The following is a 23717-nucleotide window of genomic DNA, read 5'->3' on the forward strand; positions in this document are numbered from 1 at the left end:
AAAAAAAAAAAAAGAAAGCTAAATTGACCAAATTATAGAACACAGTTGATTTTACCTGGAGGCTGAAAATTCTCCCTGATATTTACGGTTATTTTAGAAAGTCAGACTATATAATGTGGTTAGAATAAATAGATAACCAACAAGGACCTATTGTATAGCGCAGGGAACTCTACTGAATATTTTGTAATAACCTATAAGGGAAAAGAATCTGAAAAAAATAGTTATATATGTGTATATAACTGACTCACTTTGCTATTCACATGAAACTAACAGAACATTGTAAATCAACTATACTTCAATTAAAAAAAAACCAGTGCTTAGAATAGATTTTCTCCCTCCAGAACTGCTCTGGAGTTTCTGTGTATAAGGGGTTCCAATCCTTGCAAACATATTTTGTATTATCATCCATAAGACGTGACTACATCAGGCTGGACCAAAAGTTTATTTATTTATTTGACGTGTACTAACTGAGTGCCCACCACATGACAGACTGGTATTTCAACGCTGAGAAGACAGAGAGATACAGTTAAGTATCCAGTCAATTGAGGCTCAGACTGATAAGTGTATGACAAGGGAAAATTCTGAGAGTATCTAAAAGGGGTGCTTCATCCAGGCTTGGCCAGGATCAAAAAAGTCCTCCTTTATCAAAGTATGACATGTGGGCTGAGATTCAGGCTGGAAGAAGAGCAGAAATTATTCAGGTGGAGCTTGAGGGGAAATGTGTTTCAGGGAGATGGGAATAGTACTGATGAAGGTTCAAGACTTTTGAGAGTTTGGGAGGATTGAAAGAAAGAAAAGGCTGGACTGAGCTTTGAGCTAGGGAGTGGTGAGGAAAGAAGCTGGAGATAGAACCAAGTAATTCTCTGATGATGAAAGAGCAATGTTCCCCACATTACATACATTTTAGCATATTAGATATTTTATCTAAAATATATACCTATTTCCCAAGGGATAATTTTTGAGCCTGGACTTTGCAATGTTAATATGAAATTAAAATTATTTCCATTTTACAGATGTGAAAACTGAGATCCCCACTACTAGGTCATACAACTAGTAACTGGTCAGATTTGGATTTGCAACTGGCTCCTCCACGGTTCTTAAACTTTTTCCATTGTGCTGTATTGCTATCCAGAAAGGTATCTTCCATATAGTACTATATAATATAATGACTTAAAAAATTTTGGACCTTAAAGAAGATGTCTCAAGTAGAATCTGAACTCACGAGCTGTGTAAGTTTGGGAAAGTTGCTGAAGCTGTCCATGCCTCAATTTTCTCATTTTTAAAATGGGAATAATAATATTGTGACATAAAGTTGTTGGAGAGATTAAATATGTTAATACAGTCACAGAAACTAGACAGTGCTTGGCACATAGCAGTGAGTAAGTATTCAATGAATGATACCTATTATTATTACTAGAATGTGACTAAAGCTATCTTCATCACATAAGAGATCACTGCTCAGTGAAACCATATATGTGGACGTCCAGGATTGAAGAGAGGCAGGGACTACATAATATATCCATGCATGTAAGAATGAAAAAGGAATGGCTTTTTACTGTTCCAAAGTTAAGCGCCATGCCCTGGCCTATTATAATGATCTGATGATGCCTGCTACTCCAAGATAAAATGGAATTGAACAATGTAAAAACTCTGCACCTCTGCCCCATTGGTGGAGAGTCATTTTGATGTATAGACAAAATGGAACCCTTTTGTTGCACTCAAAAAACATTATTAGTTAGTAGTAAAAGGGAAAACATCAAAATCTTGGATTTCTTTTCTATGACAGCCATCAACAACCCCACATGGCCTCCCAAGAAGTTGATAGTGCAGAGCTGGGGGCAGCCTTGTCAGGTGGTGTCCCAGGAAGCCAGGTGGAACCAGAGGTGGTGAATAATTCTGCCTACTGGCCCATTAATTGATCATAAAACTACCAAGAGGAACTACAAGCCCTTGGGGTAAGTCAGCCTCAGTTAAAAAATTGGCTTAAGATGGAAGAAAATAAATATCATGTGGAAAACCTTGTTTATGCCCATAAGGGGGAATTTCTGAGTTACTCATCACTGAATCAATAATGTTGTTCCTTTAAGAAAAGACTGGGGCGAGGGAGGAGAGAAGATGGCGGAAGAGTAAGCCGCGGAGATCACCTTCCTTCCCACAGATACAGTAGAAATACATCTACACGTGGAACTGCTCCTACAGAACACCCACTGAGCGCTGACAGAAAACGTCCGACCTCTAAACAGGCAAGAAACTCCCCCCGTACTTGGGTAGGGCAAAAGAAAAAAGAAATAACAGAGACAAAAGAATAGGGACGGCACCTGCACCAGTGGGAGGGAGCTGTGAAGGAGGAAAGATTTCCACGCACTAGGAAGCCCCTTCGCGGGCAGAGACTGCGGGTGGCAGAGGGGGGAAGCTTCGGAGCCACGGAGGAGAGCGCAGCCACAGGGGTGCGGAGGGCAAAGCGGAGAGGCTCCCGCACGGAGGAGCGGTGCCGACCAGCACTCACCAGCCCGAGAGGCTTGTCTGCTCCCCCGCCAGGGCGGGCGGGGGCTGGGAGCTGAGGCTCGGGCTTCGGTCGGATCGCAGGGAGAGGACTGGGATTGGCGGCGTGAACACAGCCTGAAGGGGTTAGCGCACCACAGCTAGCCGGGAGGGAGTCCGAGAAAAAGTCTGCAGCTGCCGAAGAGGCAAGAGACTTTTTCTCCCCTCTTTATTTCCTGGTGCGCGAGGAGAGGGGATTCAGAGCGCCGCCTAAACGAACTTCAGAGAAGGGCGCGAGCCGCGGCTAACAGCGCGGATCCCACAGCAACAGGGGCGCAGAGGAAAAAGCGGAGAGACTCCCGCACAGAGGCTCGCCGCCGAGCAGCGCTCACCAGCCCGAGAGGCTTGTCTGCTCCCCCGCCGGGGCAGGCGGGGCTGGGAGCTGAGGCTCGGGCTTCGGTCGGATCGCAGGGAGAGGACTGGGGCTGGCGGCGTGAACACAGCCTGAAGGGGTTAGCGCACCACAGCTGGCTGGGAGGGAGACCGGGAAAAAGTCTGCAGCTGCCGAAGAGGCAAGAGACTTTTTCTTGCCTCTTTGTTTCGCTGCGCGCAAGGAGAGGGGATTCAGAGCGCTGCCTAAACGAACTCCAGAGAAGGGCGCGAGCCGCGGCGATCAGCGCGGACCCCAGAGACGGGCGTGAGATGCTGGGGCTGCTGCTGCCGCCTCCAAAAAGCCTGTGTGTGAGCACAGGTCACTCTCCACACCGCCCCTCCCGGGAGCTGGTGCAGCCCGCCACTGCCAGGGTCCCGTGATCCCCGGACAAATTCCCCGGGAGAACGCACTGCGCACCTCAGGCTGGTGCAACGTCACGCCGGCCTCTGCTGCCGCAGGCTCGCCCCGCCTCCTCCGTACCCCTCCCTCCCCGCGGCCTGAGTGAGCCAGCGCCCCCGAAGCAGCTGCTCCTTTAACCCCGTTCTGTCTGGGCGGGGAATAGATGCCCTCAGGCGACCTACACGCAGAGGCGGGTCCAAATCCAAAGCTGAACCCCAGGAGCTGTGTGAACAGGGAAGAGAAGGGGAAATCTCTCCCAGCAGCCTCAGAAGCAGCGGATTAAAACTCCACAAACAACTTGATGTGCCTGCATCTGTTGAATACCTGAATAGACAACGAATCATCCCAAATTCAGGAGGTGGACTTTGGGAGCAGGATATATTAATTTTTCCCCTGTTCCTTTTTTTTTGTGAGTGTATATGTATATGCTTCTGGGTGAGATTTTGTCTGTATAGCTTTGCTTTACAACAGCTTTATTTTACTTCACTATATTATAGCCTCTTTCTTTCTTTCTATTTTTTCTCCCTTTTACTCTGAGCCGGGTGGACGAAAGGCTCTTGGTGCTCCAGCCAGGCATCAGGGCCGTGCCTCTGAGGTGGGAGAGCCAACTTCAGGACACTGGTCCACAAGAGACCTCCCAGCTCCACGTAATACCAAACGGTAAAAATCTCTCAGAGATCTCCATCTCAACATCAAGACCCAGCATCACTCAATGACCAGCAAGCTACAGTGCTGAACACCCTATGCCAAACAACCAGCAAGACAGGAACACAGCCCCATCCATTAGCAGAGAGGCTGCCTAAAATCATAATAAGGCCACAGACACCCCAAAATACACCACCAGACGTGGATGTGCCCACCAGAAAGACAAGATCCAGCCTCATCCACCAGAGCTCAGGCACTAGTTCCCTACACCAGGAAGCCTACACAACCCACTGAACCAACCTTAGCCACTGGGGACAGATACCAAAAACAACGGGAACTACAAACCTGCAGTCTGTGAAAAGGAGACCCCAAACACAGTAAGATAAGCAAAATGAGACGACAGAAAAGCACACAGCAGATGAAGGAGCAGGGTCAAAACACACCAGACTTAACAAATGAAGAGGAAATAGGTAGTCTACCTGAAAAAGAATTCAGAATAATGATAGTAAGGATGATCCAAAATCTTGGAAATAGAATAGACAAAATGCAAGAAACATTTAACAAGGACGTAGAAGAACTAAAGAGGAACCAAGCAATGATGAAAAACACAATAAATGAAATTAAAAATACTCTAGATGGGATCAATAGCAGAATAACTGAGGCAGAAGAAAGGATAAGTGACCTGGAAGATAAAATGGTGGAAATAACTACTGCAGAGCAGGATAAAGAAAAAAGAATGAAAAGAACTAAGGACAGTCTCAGAGACCTCTGGGACAACATTAAACGCACCAACATTCGAATTATAGGGGTCTCAGAAGAAGAAGAGAAAAAGAAAGGGACTGAGAAAATATTTGAAGAGATTATAGTTGAAAACTTCCCTAATATGGGAAAGGAAATAGTTAATCAAGTCCTGGAAGCACAGAGAGTCCCATATAGGATAAACCCAAGGAGAAACACGCCAAGACACATATTAATCAAACTGTCAAAAATTAAATATAAGGAAAACATATTAAAGGCAGCAAGGGAAAAACAGCAAATAACACACAAGGGAATCCCCATAAGGTTAACATCTGATCTTTCAGCAGAAACTCTGCAAGCCAGAAGGGAGTGGCAGGATATACTTAAAGTGATGAAGGAGAAAAACCTACAACCAAGATTACTCTACCCAGCAAGGATCTCATTCAGATTCGATGGAGAAATTAAAACCTTTACAGACAAGCAAAAGCTGAGAGAGTTCAGCACCACCAAACCAGCTTTACAACAAATGCTAAAGGAACTTCTCTAGGCAAGAAACACAAGAGAAGGAAAACACCTACAATAACAAACCCAAAACATTTAAGAAAATGGGAATAGGAACATACATATCGATAATTACCTTGAATGTAAATGGATTAAATGCTCCCACCAAAAGACACAGGCTGGCTGAATGGATACAAAAACAAGACCCATATATATGCGGTCTACAAGAGACCCACTTCAGACCTAGAGACACATACAGACTGAAAGTGAGGGGATGGAAAAAGATATTCCATGCAAATGGAAATCAAAAGAAAGCTGGAGTAGCAATTCTCATATCAGACAAAATAGACTTTAAAATAAAGACTATTACAAGAGACAAAGAAGGACACTATATAATGATCAAGGAATCGATCCAAGAGGAAGCTATAACAATTGTAAATATTTACGCACCCAACATAGGAGCACCTCAATACATAAGGCAAATACTAACAGCCATAAAAGGGGAAATCGACAGCAACACAATCATAGTAGGGGACTTTAACACCCCACTTTCACCAATGGACAGATCATCCAAAATGAAAATAAATAAGGAAACACAAGCTTTAAATGATACATTAAACAAGATGGACTTAATTGATATTTATAGGACATTCTACCCAAAAACAACAGAATACACATTTTTCTCAAGTGCTCATGGAACATTCTCCAGGATAGATCATATCTTGGGTCATAAATCAAGCCTTGGTAAATTTAAGAAAATTGAAATCGTATCAAGTATCTTTTCCGACCACAACGCTATGAGACTAGATATCAATTACAGGAAAAGATCTGTAAAAAATACAAACACATGGAGGCTACACAATACACTACTTAATAACGAAGTGATTACTGAAGAAATCAAAGGGGAAATCAAAAAATACCTAGAAACAAATGACAATGGAGATACGACGACCCAAAACCTATGGGACACAGCAAAAGCAGTGCTAAGAGGGAAGGTTATAGCAATACAAGCCTACCTCAAGAAACAGGAAACATCTCGAATAAACAACCTAACCTTGCACCTGAAGCAATTAGAGAAAGAAGAACAAAAAAACCCCAAAGCCAGCAGAAGGAAAGAAATTATAAAGATCAGGTCAGAAATAAATGAAAAAGAAATGAAGGAAACAATAGCAAAAATCAATGAAACTAAAAGCTGGTTCTTTGAGAAGATAAACAAAATTGATAAACCATTAGCCAGACTCATCAAGAGAAAAAGGGAGAAGACTCAGATCAATAGAATTAGAAATGAAAAAGGAGAAGTAACCACTGACACTGCAGAAATACAAAAGATCATGAGAGATTACTACAAGCAACTCTATGCCAATAAAATGGACAACCTGGAAGAAATGGACAGATTCTTAGAAATGCACAAACTGCCGAGACTGAACCAGGAAGAAATAGAAAATATGAACAGACCAATCACAAGCACTGAAATTGAAACTGTGATTAAAAACCTTCCAACAAACAAAAGCCCAGGACCAGATGGCTTCACAGGTGAATTCTATCAAACATTTAGAGACGAGCTAACACCTATCCTTCTCAAACTCTTCCAAAATACTGCAGAGGGAGGAACACTCCCAAACTCATTCTACGAGGCCACCATCACCCTGATACCAAAACCAGACAAAGATGTCACAAAGAAAGAAAACTACAGGCCAATATCACTGATGAACATAGATGCAAAAATCCTCAACAAAATACTAGCAAACAGAATCCAACAGCACATTAAAAGGATCATACACCATGATCAAGTGGGGTTTATCCCAGGAATGCAAGGATTCTTCAATATACGCAAATCAATCAACATGATACACCATATTAACAAATTGAAGGAGAAAAACCATATGATCATCTCAATAGATGCAGAGAAAGCTTTCGACAAAATTCAACACCCATTTATGATAAAAGCCCTGCAGAAAGTAGGCATAGAGGGAACTTTCCTCAACATAATAAAGGCCATATATGACAAACCCACAGCCAACATTGTCCTCAATGGTAAAAAACTGAAACCATTTTCACTAAGATCAGGAACAAGACAAGGTTGCCCACTCTCACCACTATTATTCAACATAGTTTTGGAAGTGTTAGCCACAGCAATCAGAGAAGACAAAGAAATAAAAGGAATCCAAATCGGAAAAGAAGAAGTAAAGCTGTCACTATTTGCAGATGACATGATACTATACATAGAGAATCCTAAAGATGCTACCAGAAAACTCCTAGAGCTAATCAATGAATTTGGTAAAGTAGCAGGATACAAAATTAATGCACAGAAATCTCTTGCATTTCTATACACTAATGACGAAAAATCTGAAAGTGAAATTAAGAAAACACTCCCGTTTACCATTGCAACAAAAAGAATAAAATATCTAGGAATAAACCTACCTAAGGAGACAAAAGACCTGTATGCAGAAAATTATAAGACACTGATGAAAGAAATTAAAGATGATACAAATAGATGGAGAGATATACCATGTTCCTGGATTGGAAGAATCAACATTGTGAAAATGACTCTACTACCCAAAGCAATCTACAGATTCAATGCAATCCTTATCAAACTACCACTGGCATTTTTCACAGAACTAGAACAAAAAATTTCACAATCTGTATGGAAACACAAAAGACCCCGAATAGCCAAAGCAATCTTGAGAACGAAAAATGGAGCTGGGGGAATCAGGCTTCCTGACTTCAGACTATATTACAAAGCTTCAGTAATCAAGACAGTTTGGTACTGGCACAAAAACAGAAATATAGATCAATGGAACAGGATAGAAAGCCCAGAGATAAACCCACGCACATATGGTCACCTTATCTTTGATAAAGGAGGCAAGAATATACAGTGGAGAAAAGACAGCCTCTTCAATAAGTGGTGCTGGGAAAATTGGACAGGTACATGTAAAAGTATGAAATTAGAACACTCCCTGACACCATGCACAAAAATAAACTCAAAATGGATTAAAGACCTAAGTGTAAGGCCAGACACTGTCAAACTCTTAGAGGAAAACATAGGCAGAACACTCTATGACATACAGCACAGCAAGATTCTTTTTGACCCAGCTCCCAGAGAAATGGAAATAAGAACACAAATAAACAAATGGGACCTAATGAAACTTAAAAGCTTTTGCACAGCAAAGGAAACCATAAACAAGACCAAAAGACAACCATCAGAATGGGAGAAAATATTTGCAAATGAAGCAACTGACAAAGGATTAATCTCCAAGATTTACAAGCAGCTCATGCAGCTCAATAACAAAAAAACCAACAACCCAATCCAAAAATGGGCAGAAGACCTAAATAGACATTTCTCCAAAGAAGATATACAGATGGGCTACAGACACATGAAAGAATGCTCAACATCATTAATCATTAGAGAAATGCAAATCAAAACTACAATGAGATATCATCTCACACCGGTCAGAATGGCCATCATCAAAAAATCTAGAAACAATAAATGCTGGAGAGGGTGTGGAGAAAAGGGAACCCTCTTGCACTGTTGGTGGGAATGTAAATTGATACAGCCACTATGGAGAACAGTATGGAGGTGCCTTAAAAAACTACAAATAGAACTACCATACGACCCAGCAATCCCACTACTGGGCATATACCCTGAGAAAACCATAGGTCAAAAAGAGTCATGTACCAAAATGTTCATTGCAGCTCTATTTACAATAGCCAGGACATGGAAGCAACCTAAATGTCCATCGACAGATGAATGGATAAAGAAGATGTGGCACATATATACAATGGAATATTACTCAGCCATAGAAAGAAATGAAATGGAGGTATTTGTAATGAGGTGGATGGAGTTAGAGTCTGTCATACAGAGTGAAGTAAGTCAGAAAGAGAAAAACAAATACAGTATGCTAACACATATATACGGAATCTAAGGAAAAAAAAAAAAAAGGCCATGAAGAACCTAGTGGCAAGACGGGAATAAAGACACAGACCTACTAGAGAATGGACTTGAGGATATGGGGGGGGGTGAGATGTGACAGGGTAAGAGAGTGCCATGGACATATATACACTACCAAATGTAAAATAGATAACTAGTGGGAAGAAGCCGCATAGCACAGGGAGATCAGCTCGGTGCTTTGTGACCACCTAGAGGGGTGGGATGGGGAGGGTGGGAGGGAGGGAGATGCAAGAGGGAAGAGAAAAGGGAACATATTGTATATGTATAACTGATTCACTTTGTTATAAAGCAGAAGCTAACACACCATTGTAAGGCAATTATACTTCAATAAAGATGTTTAAAAAAAAAAAAAAAAAAGACTGGGGCATATTTTAGACCTGAGGAGTAGAAATGCAGAGGCACAATCTCATGGTGGGAGACATCCTATCAACACTGGAGAATGGTCTTCATCATATTATGGCCCTAAAGGATGCTGGGAAGACAGTTCCACCCAGTCTACGTTATCAGCCGTATCTCCTTCACTCTTCTGCCACTTTCTGAAAGGAGTTTGTGAGAATGAGCAGAAGTAGGGGGGAAAGGGGAGGATGAAATGTTGCCACTGGAATCGGTGGGAATTGCAGGGAACAGAAACCTCCCAGAGTAGGCTTTTGCCCAGTTAATTTAGGCTTCATTTTTCTGACCATTTCAAGCACTGATATCTCCTTTCTGAGGAAAATTAAAATGATCTCTTCTCCAAATATCATATGATATCGCTTATATGTAGAATCTAAAACATGACACAAATGAACTTATTTACGAAAGAGGAACAGACTCACAGACAGAGAGAACAGATTTGTGGTTGCCAAAGGGGACGGGAGTAGGGGAGGGTTGGGTTGGGAGTTTGGGATTAGCAGATGCAAACTATTATATATAGAATGGATAAACAACAAGGTCCCACTGTATAACACAGGGAACTATATTCAATATCCTGTAATAAAACCATAAAGGCAAAGAAAAATAAATGAATAAATAAAATGGTCTCTTCTCAATGTACACTAGTATCTGACCATTTATGCTTCCTCTTTTTTCGCTTCTTACAGGCTATCCAGATCCTGAATGGAGCAATAATTCTGTCTCTGGGTGTTTTTATGGGTTCCTTACAAAACTTGCCCCATCCATCCAATTACATATTTTTCTTGATCGTTTATACAGGCTACCAGATATGGAGCGCTATATCTGTGAGTATTCAAATTTCACTGACCGTAGATAATTTCTTATATACCACTGTTAGAAATGTATTTTGGCAACTTTTCCCTCAAATTTTAGGAGTGGCTTAGTAAACGATTACGAGACTTATGAATTAAAAAATAGAATGAAGTTTTGAGAGAGCCATGAACATGTAGAGAATTCCATTTATCAAAACTGAGTCATGGAACTAATAGCAGGTCAAAATAATAATTTAAAAATTAGTGGATATGGATACTGAACCAAGATGGCGGACAAGAAGGACGTGCTCCCACTCCCTCTTGCGAGAACACCAGAATCACAACTAGCTGCTGGACAATCATCGACAGGAGGACACTGGAACTCACCAAAAAAGATACCCCACATCCAAAGAGAAAGGAGAAGCCACAATGAGACAGTAGGAGGGGCGCAATCACAGTAAAATCAAATCCCATAACTGCTGGGTGGGTGACTCACAGACTGGAGAACACTTATACAACAGAAGTCCACCCACTGGAGTGAAGGTTCTGAGCCCCACGTCAGGCTTCCCAACCTGGGGGTCCAGCAACGGGAGGAGGAATTCCTAGAGAATCAGACTTTGAAGGCTAGCGGGATTTGATTGCAGGACTTTGACAGGACAGGGGGAAAGAGAGACTCCACTCTTGGAGGGCACACACAAAGTAGTGTGTGCACTGGAACCCAGGGGAAGGAGCAGTGACCCCAGGGGAGACTGAACCAGACCTACCTGCTAGTGTTGGAGGGTCTCCTGCAGAGGCAGGGGGTGGCTGTGGCTCACCGTGGGACAAGGACACTGGCAGCAGAAGTTCCGGGAAGTACTCCTTGGCGTGAGCCCTCCCAGAGTCTGCCATTAGCCCCACCAAAGAGCCCAGGTAGGGCTCCAGTGTTGGGTTGCCTCGGGCCAAACAACCAACAGGGAGGGAACCCAGCCCCACCCATGAGCAGTCAAGTGGATTAAAGTTTTACTGAGCTCTGCCCACCAGAGCAACAGTCAACTCTACCCACCACCAGTCCCTCCCATCAGGAAACTTGCACAAACCTCTTAGATAGCTGCATCCACCAGAGGGCAGACAGCAGAAGCAAGAAGAACTACAATCCTGCAGCCTGTGGAACAAAATCCACATTCACAGAAAGATAGACAAGATGAAAAGACAGAGGGCTATGTAGCAGATGAAGGAAGAAGATAAAACCCCAGAAAAACAACTAAATGAAGTGGAGATAGGCAACCTTCCAGAAAAAGAATTCAGAATAATGAAAGTGAAGGTGATCCAGGACCTCGGAAAACGAATGGAGGCAAAGATTGAGAAGATGCAAGAAATGTTGAACAAAGACCTAGAAGAATTAAAGAACAAACAAACAGAGATGAACAATACAATAACTGAAATGAAAACTACACTAGAAGGAATCAATAGCAGAATAACTGAGGCAGAAGAATGGATAAGTGACCTGGAAGACAGAATGGTGGAATCCACGGCTGCAGAACAGAATAAAGGGAAAGAACGAAAAGAATGAAGACAGCCTAAGAGATCTATGGGACAACATAAAACGCAACAACATTCGCATTATAGGGGTCCCAGAAGGAGAAGAGAGAGAGAAAGGACCTGAGAAAATATTTGAAGAGATTATAGTCGAAAATTTCCTTAACATGGGAAAGGAAATAGCCACCCAAGTCCAGGAAGCGCAGTGAGTCCCATACAGGATAAACCCAAGGAGAAACACGCCGAGACACATAGTAATCAAATTGGCAAAAATTAAAGACAAAGAAAAATTATTGAAAGCAGCAAGGGAAAAACGACAAATAACATATAAGGGAACTCCCATAAGGTTAACAGCTGACTTCTCAGCAGAAACTCTACAAGCCAGAAGGGAGTGGCATGATATACTTAAAGTGATGAAAGGGAAGAACCTACAACCAAGATTACTCTAACCCAGCAAGGATCTCATTCAGATTCGATGGAGACATCAAAAGCTTTACAGACAAGCAAAAGCTAAGAGAATTCAGCACCACCAAACCAGCTCTACAACAAATGCTAAAGGAACTTCTCTAAGTGGGAAACACAAGAAAAGAAAGGGACCTACAAAAACAAACCCAAAACAATTAAGAAAATGGTCATAGGAACATACATATCGATAATTACCTTAAATGTCAATGGATTAAATGCCCCAGACAAAAGACACAGGCTCACTGAATGGATACAAAAACAAGACCCATGTATATGCTGTCCACAAGAGACCCACTTCAGACCTAGGGACACACACAGACTGAAAGCGAGGGGATGGAAAAAGATATTCCATGCAAATGGAAATCAAAAGAAAGCTGGAGTAGCTATATTCCTAACAGATAAAATAGACTTTAAAATAAAGAATGTTACAAGAGACAAGGAGGACACTACATAATGATCAAGGGATCAATCCAAGAAGAAGATATAACAATTATAAATATATATGCACCTAACATAGGAGCACCTCAATACATAAGGCAACTGCTAACAGCTATAAAAGAGGAATCGACAGTAACACAATAATAGTGGGGGACTTTAACACCTCACTTACACCAATGGACAGATCATCCAAACTGAAAATAAATAAGGAAACAGAAGCTTTAAATGACACAATAGACCAGACAGATTTAATTGATATTTATAGGACATTCCATCCAAAAACAGCAGATTACACTTTCTTCTCAAGTGTGCACGGAACATTCTCCAGGATAGATCACATCTTGGGTCACAAATCAAGCCTCAATAAATTTAAGAAAATTGAAATCATATCAAGCATCTTTTCTGACCACAACGCTATGAGATTAGAAATGAATTACAGGGAAAAAGACGTAAAAAACACAAACACATGGAGGCTAAACAATACGTTACTAAATAACCAAGAGATCACTGAAGAAATCAAAGAGGAAATCAAAAAATACCTAGAGACAAATGACAATGAAAACACGATGATCCAAAACCTATGGGATGCAGCAAAAGCAGTTCTAACAGGGAAGCTTATAGCTATACAAGCCTACCTCAAGAAACAATAAAAATCTCAAATGAACAACCTAACCTTACACCTAAAGGAACTAGAGAAAGAAGAACAAACAAAACCCAAAGTTAGCAGAAGGAAAGGAATCATAAACATCAGGGCAGAAATAAATGAAATAGAAACAAAGAAAACAATAGCAAAGATCAATAAAACTAAAAGCTGGTTCTTTGAGAAGATAAACAAAATTGAAAAACCATTAGCCAGACTCATCAAGAAAAAGAGGGAGAGGACTCAAATCGATAAAATTAGAAATGAAAAAGTAGAAGTTACAACAGACACCGTAGAAATACAAAGCGTCCTAAGAGACTACTATAAGCAACTCTATGCCAATTAAATGGACAACCTAGAAGAAATGGACAAATTCTTAGAAAGGTATAACCTTCCAAGACTGAACCAGGAAGAAACAGAAAATATGAACAGACCAATCACAAGTAATGAAATTGAAACTGTGATTAAAAATCTTCCAACAAACAAAAGTCCAGGACCAGATGGCTTCACAGGTGAATTCTATCAAACAGTTAGAGAAGAGCTAACACCCATCCTTCTCAAACTCTTCCAAAAAATTGCAGAGGAAGGAACACTCCCAAACTCATTCTATGAGGCCACAATCACCCTGATACCAAAACCAGACAAAGACACTACAAAAAAAGAAAATTACAGACCAATATCACTGATGAATATAGATACAAAAATCCTCAACAAAATACTAGCAAGCAGAATCCAACAGCACATTAAAAGGATCATACACTATGATGAAGTGGGATTTATCCTGGGGATGCAAGGATTCTTCAATATATGCAAATCAATCAATGTGATACACCATATTAACAAATTGAAGAAGAAAAACCATATGATCATCTCAGTAGATGCAGAAAAAGCTATTGACAAAATTCAACACCCATTTATGATAAAAACTCTCCAGAAAGTGGGCATAGAGGGAACCTACCTCAACATAATAAAGGCCATATATGACAAACCCACAGCAAACATCATTCTCAATGGGGAAAAACTGAAAGCATTTCCTCTAAGATCAGGAACAAGACAAATCGGATGTCCACTCTCACCACTATTATTCAACATAGTTTTGGAAGTCCTAGCCACGGCAATCAGAGAAGAAAAAGAAATAAAAGGAATCCAAATCAGAAAAGAAGAAGTATAACTGTCACTGTTTGCAGATGATATGATACTATACATAGAAAATCCTAAAGATGTCACCAGAAAACTAGTAGAGCTAATCAATGAATTTGGTAAAGTTGTAGGATACAAAATTAATGCACAGAAATCTCTTGCATTCCTATACACTAATGATGAAAAATCTGAAAGAGAAATTATGGAAACACTCCCATTTACCATTGCAACAAAAAGAATAAAATACCTAGGAATAAACCTACCTAGGGAGACAAAAGACCTGTATGCAGAAAACTGTAAGACACTGCTGAAAGAAATTAAAGATGATAACAACAGATGGAGAGATATACCATGTTCTTGGATTGGAAGAATCAATATTGTGAACATGACTATACTACCTAAAGCAAACTACAGATTCAATGCAATCCACAGATTCAATGCAATCCCTATCAAATTACCAATAGCATTTTTTATGGAACTAGAACAAAAAATCTTAAAATTTGTATGGAGACACAAAAAACCCTGAATAGCCAAAGCAGTCTTGAGGGAAAAAAATGGAGTTGGAGGAATCAGACTCCCTTACTTCAGACTATACTACAAAGCTACAGTAATCAAGACAATATGGTACTGGCACAAAAACAGAAACAAAGATCAATTGAACAAGATAGAAAGCCCAGAGATAAACCCATGCACATATGGTCAACTAATCTATGACAAAGGAGGCAAGGATATACAATGGAGAAAAGACAGTCTCTTCAGTAAGTGGTGCTGGGAAAACTGGACAGCTACATGTAAAAGAATGAAATTAGAACACTCCCTAACACCATACACAAAAATAAACTCAAAATGCATTAGAGACCTAAATGTAAGACCGGACACTATAAAACTCTTAGAGGAAAACATAGGAAGAACACCCCTTGACATAAATCACAGCAAGATCTTTTTTGACCCACCTCCTAGAGTAATGGAAATAAAAACAAAAATAAACAAATGGGACCTAATGAAACTTCAAAGCTTTTGCACAGCAAAGGAAACCATAAACAAGACGAAAAGACAGCACTCAGAATGGGAGAAAATATTTGCAAACGAATCAACGGACAAAGGATTAATCTCCAAAATATATAAACAGCTCATTCAGCTCAATATTAAAGAAACAAACAACCCAATCCAAAAATGGGCAGAAGACCTAAATAGACATTTCTCCAAAGAAGATATACAGATGGCCAAGAAGCACATGAAAAGCTGCTCAACATCACTAATTATTAGAGAAATGCAAATCAAAACTACAATGAGGTACCACCTTACAGCAGTTAGAATGGGTGTCATCAGAAAATCTACAAACAACAAATGCTGGAGAGGGTGTGGAGAAAAGGGAACCCTCTTGCACTGTTGGTGGGAATGTCAATTGATACAGCCACTATGGAGAACAGTATGGAGGTTCCTTAAAAAACTGAAAGTAAAATTACCATCTGATCCAGCAATCCCACTACTGGGCATATACCCAGAGAAAACCATAATTCAAAAAGACACATGCACCCCAATGTTCATTGCAGCACTATTTACAATAGCCAGGTCATGGAAGCACCCTACATGCCCATCGACAGACGAATGGATAAAGAAGATGTGGTACATATATACAATGGAATATTACTCAGCCATAAAAAGGAACGAAATTGGGTCATTTGTTGAGACGTGGATGGATCTAGAGACTGTCATACAGAGTGAAGTAAGTCAGAAAGAGAAAAACAAATATCGTATATTAACGCATATATGTGGAGCCTAGAAAAATGGTACAGATGAACCGGTTTGCAGGGCAGAAAGTGAGACACAGATGTAGAGAACTAATGTATGGACACCAAGGGGGAAAAGTGGCGGGGGGGAGTGGGGTGGTGGTGGTGTGATGAATTGGGTGATTGGGATTGACATGTATACACCGATGTGTATAAAATTGATGACTAATAAGAACCTGCTGTTTAAAAAATAAATAAAATAAAATTTAAAAATTTTTTAAAAAAAGAAAAGAAGTTTTAAATAATTTGCAAAAAAAAATTAGTGGATATGTCCCTAGAGATACTTAGATGTATAAAAGGTCTTTTAGAACACCTAGTCCAATAAATCAAACCCATATCTGGAGCTTGGGTGAGAATATGAGAATGATATTAAATATGCATATGTATGTAAATAAATATTATTTACATTTAATATAAACATAAGCATAAAGATAATTATATTACATTGAATATGTGTATTTATTATATGATAAAGTATGCACACCCGTATAAACCTGTAAAAGGCCAGGAAGAAAAGAAAATGAAAATCTTATACATTTATTCAAAATTTAAACTCATTTAAAATTTTATTTGTATAAAACGATGAGCAAAATCAAGTATAATTTTGTGTTCTAGAATGTGAATTTGAAAAGGAACTTTTGTACAAGTACCGCTAGATATCTGCTAACCAAGGAAAGATCAAGAAAAGATGGTTGAGACTTAATATTCCTTTATCTGCTTCACTTCCTATTTTCAAGCAGTTTATTGTTTCAGGAATCTTATCTGTCGTAGTTGGGAAAAAAACCCATAAAAACACTGGTAAGTGGAAGTTCTTCTTCTTTTTTCATGGTCATAGGAGTAGAAATAAATCACCCATTAACAGTAATAGAGTTGAGCTTGGTGAATCCAGCCAAGACCCTGAGTGTCATTTAATGCGCAAGAAAATTAATTTTCTTTTCTTAAGGCATTCAGGTGGTAGATCGTCAGAAAATCATATAGATTGTGAATATGATTACTGGGATGATTACTTCGACTATTTGATGAATCTGAAGCTTAGAAAAAGCCTTTTTGATATTTGTGTGTTCTTAAATTTAACTAATTTGATAACACCTCATCTAATCTCCACCATCTCTCTTAATTGGGCTCCTCGCTTCTACCCTCGGCCCTCTCTAACTAGACTCGCTTGAGATATCAGTGTTCCCTTTAAAATAGAAATCAAATTGTGTTGCCACTTTGCTCAAAATCCTCTAGTGGCGCTATGTTTTCCTTGGAGTAAGAACAAAAGTCCGTTGTGTGACCTGTGGGCCTTATGTGATCTGGCCCTCTGTTCACCTTCCACCTTCATTTTCTAATGTTGTTTGCTTTGGTCACTCCCCTCCAACACCCTACCCCCTTGCTTCCCTGGACCATACCTGGAACACTCTGGCCTCAGGCCTTTGAACTGACTGCAAGGACATGCCCCCCAGATATCCTGGGGGTGACTAACTCCCTTAGTTCCTTAACACCTCTCCCCAGGGGTCATTCCTATTTAACATCACAAACTCCACTCCTCTCTCTCGATTTCCAGGTCCTCCTTACTTCCCTCTATTATCCCATAGCACTTAATCACTTTTAAAAAATGCTATATAATTTATCTGTTAGTATGCATAATTGTTTTCTTTGTCTTTGCTACTAGAACGTAAGCTCCATGAGGGTGGGGAACCTTTGTTTACTGATGTTTTTCCAGGACCTACCTAGGTTATAGCTGGGTGTGTAAACCACTTTCAATGGCTATTTATTTAAATGACTGCAGCCAAAGGAATGAAGTATGTGCTGCCTATATTAATTGAAATTTCTGTTTCTTTTTTAGATGGAAAGCAATTTTGGGATGAACATTGCCAGTGCTACTATTGCACTAGTTGGGCTTGTTTTTCTCTCAATGAATTTATTCGCTAATGACCCATTACTCAAGGATTGGCAGTCTTCTCAGCCACAGGACTTATGCATTTACAAAGACGCCTCCTCAAGTGTATGCCTTTAAAACTTAGAGAAAGCCCGCGCACAGCAACGAAGACCCAATGCAGCCAAAAATAAATAAATAAAATAAATAAATTTTAAAAAAATTATGTGTAATTATAAAATATTTTGACAATCTAAAATGTAAAGAAAATATACATCAGGTACCATGCTGCCTTGACTTGAATCTTGGCTCTGCCACTTAGTAGCCCTGTAATGAAGGGACAAATTAGATAACCTCGTTGTGTTTCAATTTTCTCATCACTGAAATGAGGATAGTGGTAGTATCAGTCTTACAGGGTTGGTGTAAGGATTACATAAATTAATATTTGATAAGCAATTAAAGCAGTGCATATTATGTTATTATTATGTACCACTACTGTTAAATTCCCCAGAGAGATTACATTTTAAAAAAATTTTATTCACAGCTTGCATAATGAAACTAACGAGAGATTTACAATTTTCTGTGTGGTCTGGGATTTTCAAATAGTAACTCATTGAAGTTTTGAATGGCTTCACTTTTGAATTTATTTGAGTATAGTATTTTAAAAGGGAAGTTCTTGGGCTTCCCTGGTGGTGCAGTGGTTGAGAATCTGCCTGCCAATGCAGGGGACACGGGTTCGAGCCCTGGTCTGGGAAGATCCCACATGCCGCGGAGCAACTAGGCCCGTGAGCCACAACTACTGAGCCTGTGCGTCTGGAGCTTGTGGTCCGCAACAAGAGAGGCCGCGACAGTGAGAGGCCCGTGCATCGCGATGAAGAGTGGCCCCCGCTCGCCGCAACTAGAGAAAGCCCTCGCACAGAAACGAAGACCCAACACAGCCATAAATAAAAAATAAATAAATAATAAATAAAACAAACAAAAAAACAGTACAAATAATTTGTTTAAAAAAAATTAAAAAATAAAAGGGAAGTTCTTTAATAACCTTTTCAAAGTATTTTTTGTTCATGTTTAGGTGTTCTCCCTCTTCTGTGGTCAACTGAGAAATTAATATTTTCCTCCAAATTTGTCCATTTTCTCCATGATGACTTATGAACTGTTATTTACTGACTTACTCCTAATCCTCCTGTTTGCTGAGACTACTCATGCAAGTTTGCGTCCTCACTTTGTTCATTATATTTTTAATAATCTAAGTTTGTATTTATACGGTGCGACTTTTTTGTGGATTTTGGGGTATTTTCCCTCCAGAGCAATTTTGTATTTCCTTCTTCTAGGCGCCTCAGTGACAACAGAACGATCACTAGTCCAATAATTTTCTGTTTAACTTTTCAGGTTAGTGTTTTAGTTTGTAGGAATGGTGTAAATGCCTAAACCTCCAGGAAGTACTTATTAATGAAATGATGGAGGGGTCATTTTTGTCCCATTTCCTAAACTGCCTACACATCTCCTTAGTTTACTCCTGTTCCAATTGGTAGATGTTAGTGGTAGTGTCAGCATTTTTTTTCTCTACAGCTACTTCACATGGGTTGATATACAATGTGTCTCTCTTTCCAGGAAAAATGTTTCCATGCTTTTAGATGGACATTGTGTCCCATATAGAGTGTCGGTGTGTGGCTGTGTATTAAATCTAATTTGTGATTCCCTTTGACCTGTTTTATGGGAGGGAGCTGTTATAGTTTGGTTTCCTGCTGACATTTTTTTTTTTCCTCTGAATGTTTCTACTGGGTTTAATAGGAGGCATCATATCTCCTAGGGTCTTGTTTCTCTCATGCTGATCCTTTCTTTGCTGGAATTGTGCACAGCCAGCTCTATCTCAATCCTGTGATTCAGAGCAAATTACTGTTGTTCAAGAAAGGTGGGTTTGTTTAAATGGTTGACAATTCGCATGCTCTGCAACCTCCCCCTAGGGTTTGAGGTTGTCACTGACTTTTGGGATTGGAGAGAAACTTTTATGCAATGATGATTTGTGGGGTTCCTGGAGTTAGAGCTGATCTAAATGTTAGACTTGGAATGAAGGCTGGAAAAGAATTCTGGTGTAAAAATACAAGAGGAAACAGTGTATTTCATGTTTAAGAGCGTATGTTTTTTAAAAATTAAATTTATTTTTTATTTTTTATATATTTTTTAACGGTTACATTCCATTTACAGTTATTACAAAATATTGGCTATATTCTCTGAGTTGTACAATACATCCTTGAGCCCATCTTACACCCAATAGTTTGTACCTCCCACTCTCCACCTCTGTATCATCTGTTCTCCCCTCCCCACTGGTAACCACTAGTTTGTTCTTTATATCTGTGAGTCTGCTTCTTTTCTGTTGTATTCACTAGCTTGTTGTATGTTTTAGATTCCACATATAAATGATATCATACAGTATTTCTCTTTGTCTGATTTATTTCACTTAACATAATGCCCTCCAAGTCCATCCATGTTGCTGCAAATGGCAAAATTTTGTTCTTTTTTATGGCTGAGTAGTATTGAGTATATCTATACCACATCTTCTTTATCCATTCATCTATTGATGGCTGGACACTTAGGTTGCTTCCATATCCTGGTAATTGTAAATAACACTGGTATGAACATTGAGGTGCATGTATCTTTTCAAATTAGTTTTTCTGTTTTTTGGGGGGGATATATACCCAGGAGTAGAATTGCGGGGTCATATGGTAGTTCTATTTTTAGTTTTTCGAGAAACCTCCATACTGTTTTCCACAGTGGCTGCACCAATTTACATTCCCACCAACAGTGTACGAGTGTTCCCTTTTATCCACATCCTCGCCAACATTTGTAATTTGTGTTCTTTTTGATCATGGCCATTCTGACAGGTGTGAGGTGACATCTCATTGTGGTTTTGATTTGCATTTCCCTGATTATTAGTGATGTTGAGCTTCTCTTCATGTGTCTGTTGGCCATTTGCATTTCCTCTTTGGAAAAATGTCTACTCAGTTCTTCTGCCCATTTTTAAATCAGGTTTGTTTTTTTGATGCTGAGTTGTATGAGCTATTTATATATGCTGGATATTAATTCCTTATCAGTCATATTATTTGCAAATAGGAGCATACATTGTTTTACATGGATAGAATTAAGTTATTATTTTTAAACTTGTCACTTTCTAGCTGTATTCCCTGGAAAAATCATAAATTCTTTCTAGATTTTATGTATCTTAACTGTAAAATGAAAATGTTTTCATTCGTTTCTGATGTTTGTTGTAAGGATTATGTATATAATACTTGAGCACAGTAATAATCAGTGAATGAATATTATTGGCATTGATCATGATGATAATAGGCAGGTTTGGAAAGAGAGGGAGGTGATGATCGTATTCTTGGAGATTGATGTTGTTTTATTTTCCAGGCAATTCCCTCACCTCCCAATCCTATGGAATCAAGAATGCCTCCTATTGAAAGTCCATGAGAGGAAGGAAATTCAATCTTAAATCTCTAATGAGTCAATGCTCCATCCAAGAACTCCATAGAACGTGAGCCTTTGAACCACACCCCTACTATCACGGTGCCCATTGTGAGAAACTTGGACATTTGACTCAATTCTTTCTGTCCTAACTATAAATTCCATGATAAGTCCTGGGTATGGAAGGACAGACATGCTTCTTTAGGCATTCTTTGTTTTGTAATTCCTATGATCACCACTCCAAAATTGTTCCCAGAATTCGGTTCTTTTTCTTCTTACCCACCTGCTTCATTGCCTTATAAGGTTTAAAAAAGGCAGGGAGAATAATCCCCATTTCATGTATTCTTTCTAAAATCCAACTTCCAACCACCCAATGAGAAGGAAAAATGAGTAAGATGTTTTTCCATTACAGAACAATGCTTCTTAACTTTAGTTGACATCAGCATTGAAAAAACTGTCAAAAAATCACCATAATCACGTTAAGATAAATTTTTACTATATTTGCAGTAGGAGGGTCAAGTCTTGGAGATTTTTTCCAGTGAGCTGCTGAGATTCACACATGCCCAGATACAAAGATGATGGCTTAGATGGGGGTCTTTGAGAGCAAAATCAGTATTTGTTCTTTAAAGGACAGTTAGAATCTGTAATACAGAGAAGTAAAGAATAAAGGCTTTATACTCTTACAGATCTGGGTGCAAATTCTGATACGGTCTGTGTGAACTTGAGCAAGTTACTTAACCTCTTTGACATATTTTTCCTCATCTGTAAAATAGGTGTTACAGTACAAATTATCTTATCAGTTGTTATGAAGATTAAGTAAAAATAAAGCAAATGTGAAATAGCACCACAACTACTTGATAATGATGTTGCTGTTATTGGTAGTCTTTTTGTGTTGTTAAGGCTGAGGTGGGATTGTGGTCAGATGTGCACAAAAGATGGCAGAAACCCTCACACTTCCATTGTGGCTCCTCCCATTCCCTCCAGTGACATCAGCGACTAACTTTTCAGGTAGCAATTTGATGTTCTTCCTGATATCTCTGGCTCCCGATTTATATATCTACTGCTGAAGGACTTCTATTTCTGATTTATAAATTAATTTCCTTCTACTGATAGGGAACTGAGCCATCCACAACATCCATAAATTCACACCTACAAGTTACTCTCAGCTCCTTGTTTACCATATGTGCAAAGATTTTTCCATAGTCTACTAATTTTTGCCTCTCTTCTTCAGAATATACATATATATTTCTAAAATATATATGTTATGAAGAAATATATACATATACATTAAATATAATTTGTTTTTCAATCCATTCAACAATCATTCAGAAAGTGCCTACTATGTGCCATGTACTCTGCATACAATAGAGAATGATGCACAGTCTCCACTCCAATTGCTCTTTGTGGGAGATACAGACCCACAGAAACATATTATAACACGGAGCTATAAGGGCTATGATAGGAAGAGTGTAGGAATCTTGAGAAGCTCATAGGAAGAGTTTCTAATCCAGGTTAAAAGGGATGTCAGTGACAATCTTTCAGAAGAGTTTTCTCCCAAAGTGAGATCTTAAAGATGACTGGGAGTTAGCATGTTGAAGGGAAAAAGAAAGAAGCTGGATATATGCAAAAGCCTCTAAGCTAGAGAGAATTGGGGAGATTCAGGGAACAAGCAAGACACTTTAGCCTGTCTGACTTTGATGTGTGAGGGGCAGATGGCAAGACATCAATTTGGAGAGAGAAGAAGTGTATGCATCACAAGAGATTATATGACAGAGCAGCTCCGTGAATCTTAACAACTAATTGGAAATTTATGCAGTGGTGTTGAACTGGCTTATATTGCCTTGTGAGTGCTGATTTTTAATTTTCAGTGAGAACAAGTCAACATAATTTTGGCAGCTTGAAGTGGGCTACGGTGGAAGCGTTTACACCACAGAGATTGGCAAAGGCCACAAATCACGTTCCTCTACCCAGCTCCACGCTCCAGCACAGGAAAGCCAGTTGTTAAATATTTACCAGCACACCACTGGATAAGTATGAATGGGTCATGTACTTACTTGGAGTTTAGAAATATCATTG

General features: G+C 39.5%; 1 protein-coding gene across 1 annotated transcript; it reads left to right on the forward strand.

Moving 5' to 3' along the window:
- Window positions 1-1802: 1802 nt before the first annotated feature.
- Window positions 1803-20058, forward strand: MS4A3 (membrane spanning 4-domains A3). The gene is given in 4 exon segments (XM_068556146.1): window positions 1803-1955; window positions 10226-10363; window positions 18147-18305; window positions 19987-20058. Coding segments are annotated over 4 exon segments (522 nt in total).
- Window positions 20059-23717: the final 3659 nt, after the last annotated feature.

The sequence above is a fragment of the Eschrichtius robustus genome, chromosome 11, assembly GCF_028021215.1.
Source record: "Eschrichtius robustus isolate mEscRob2 chromosome 11, mEscRob2.pri, whole genome shotgun sequence".
Lineage (NCBI taxonomy): Eukaryota > Metazoa > Chordata > Mammalia > Artiodactyla > Eschrichtiidae > Eschrichtius > Eschrichtius robustus.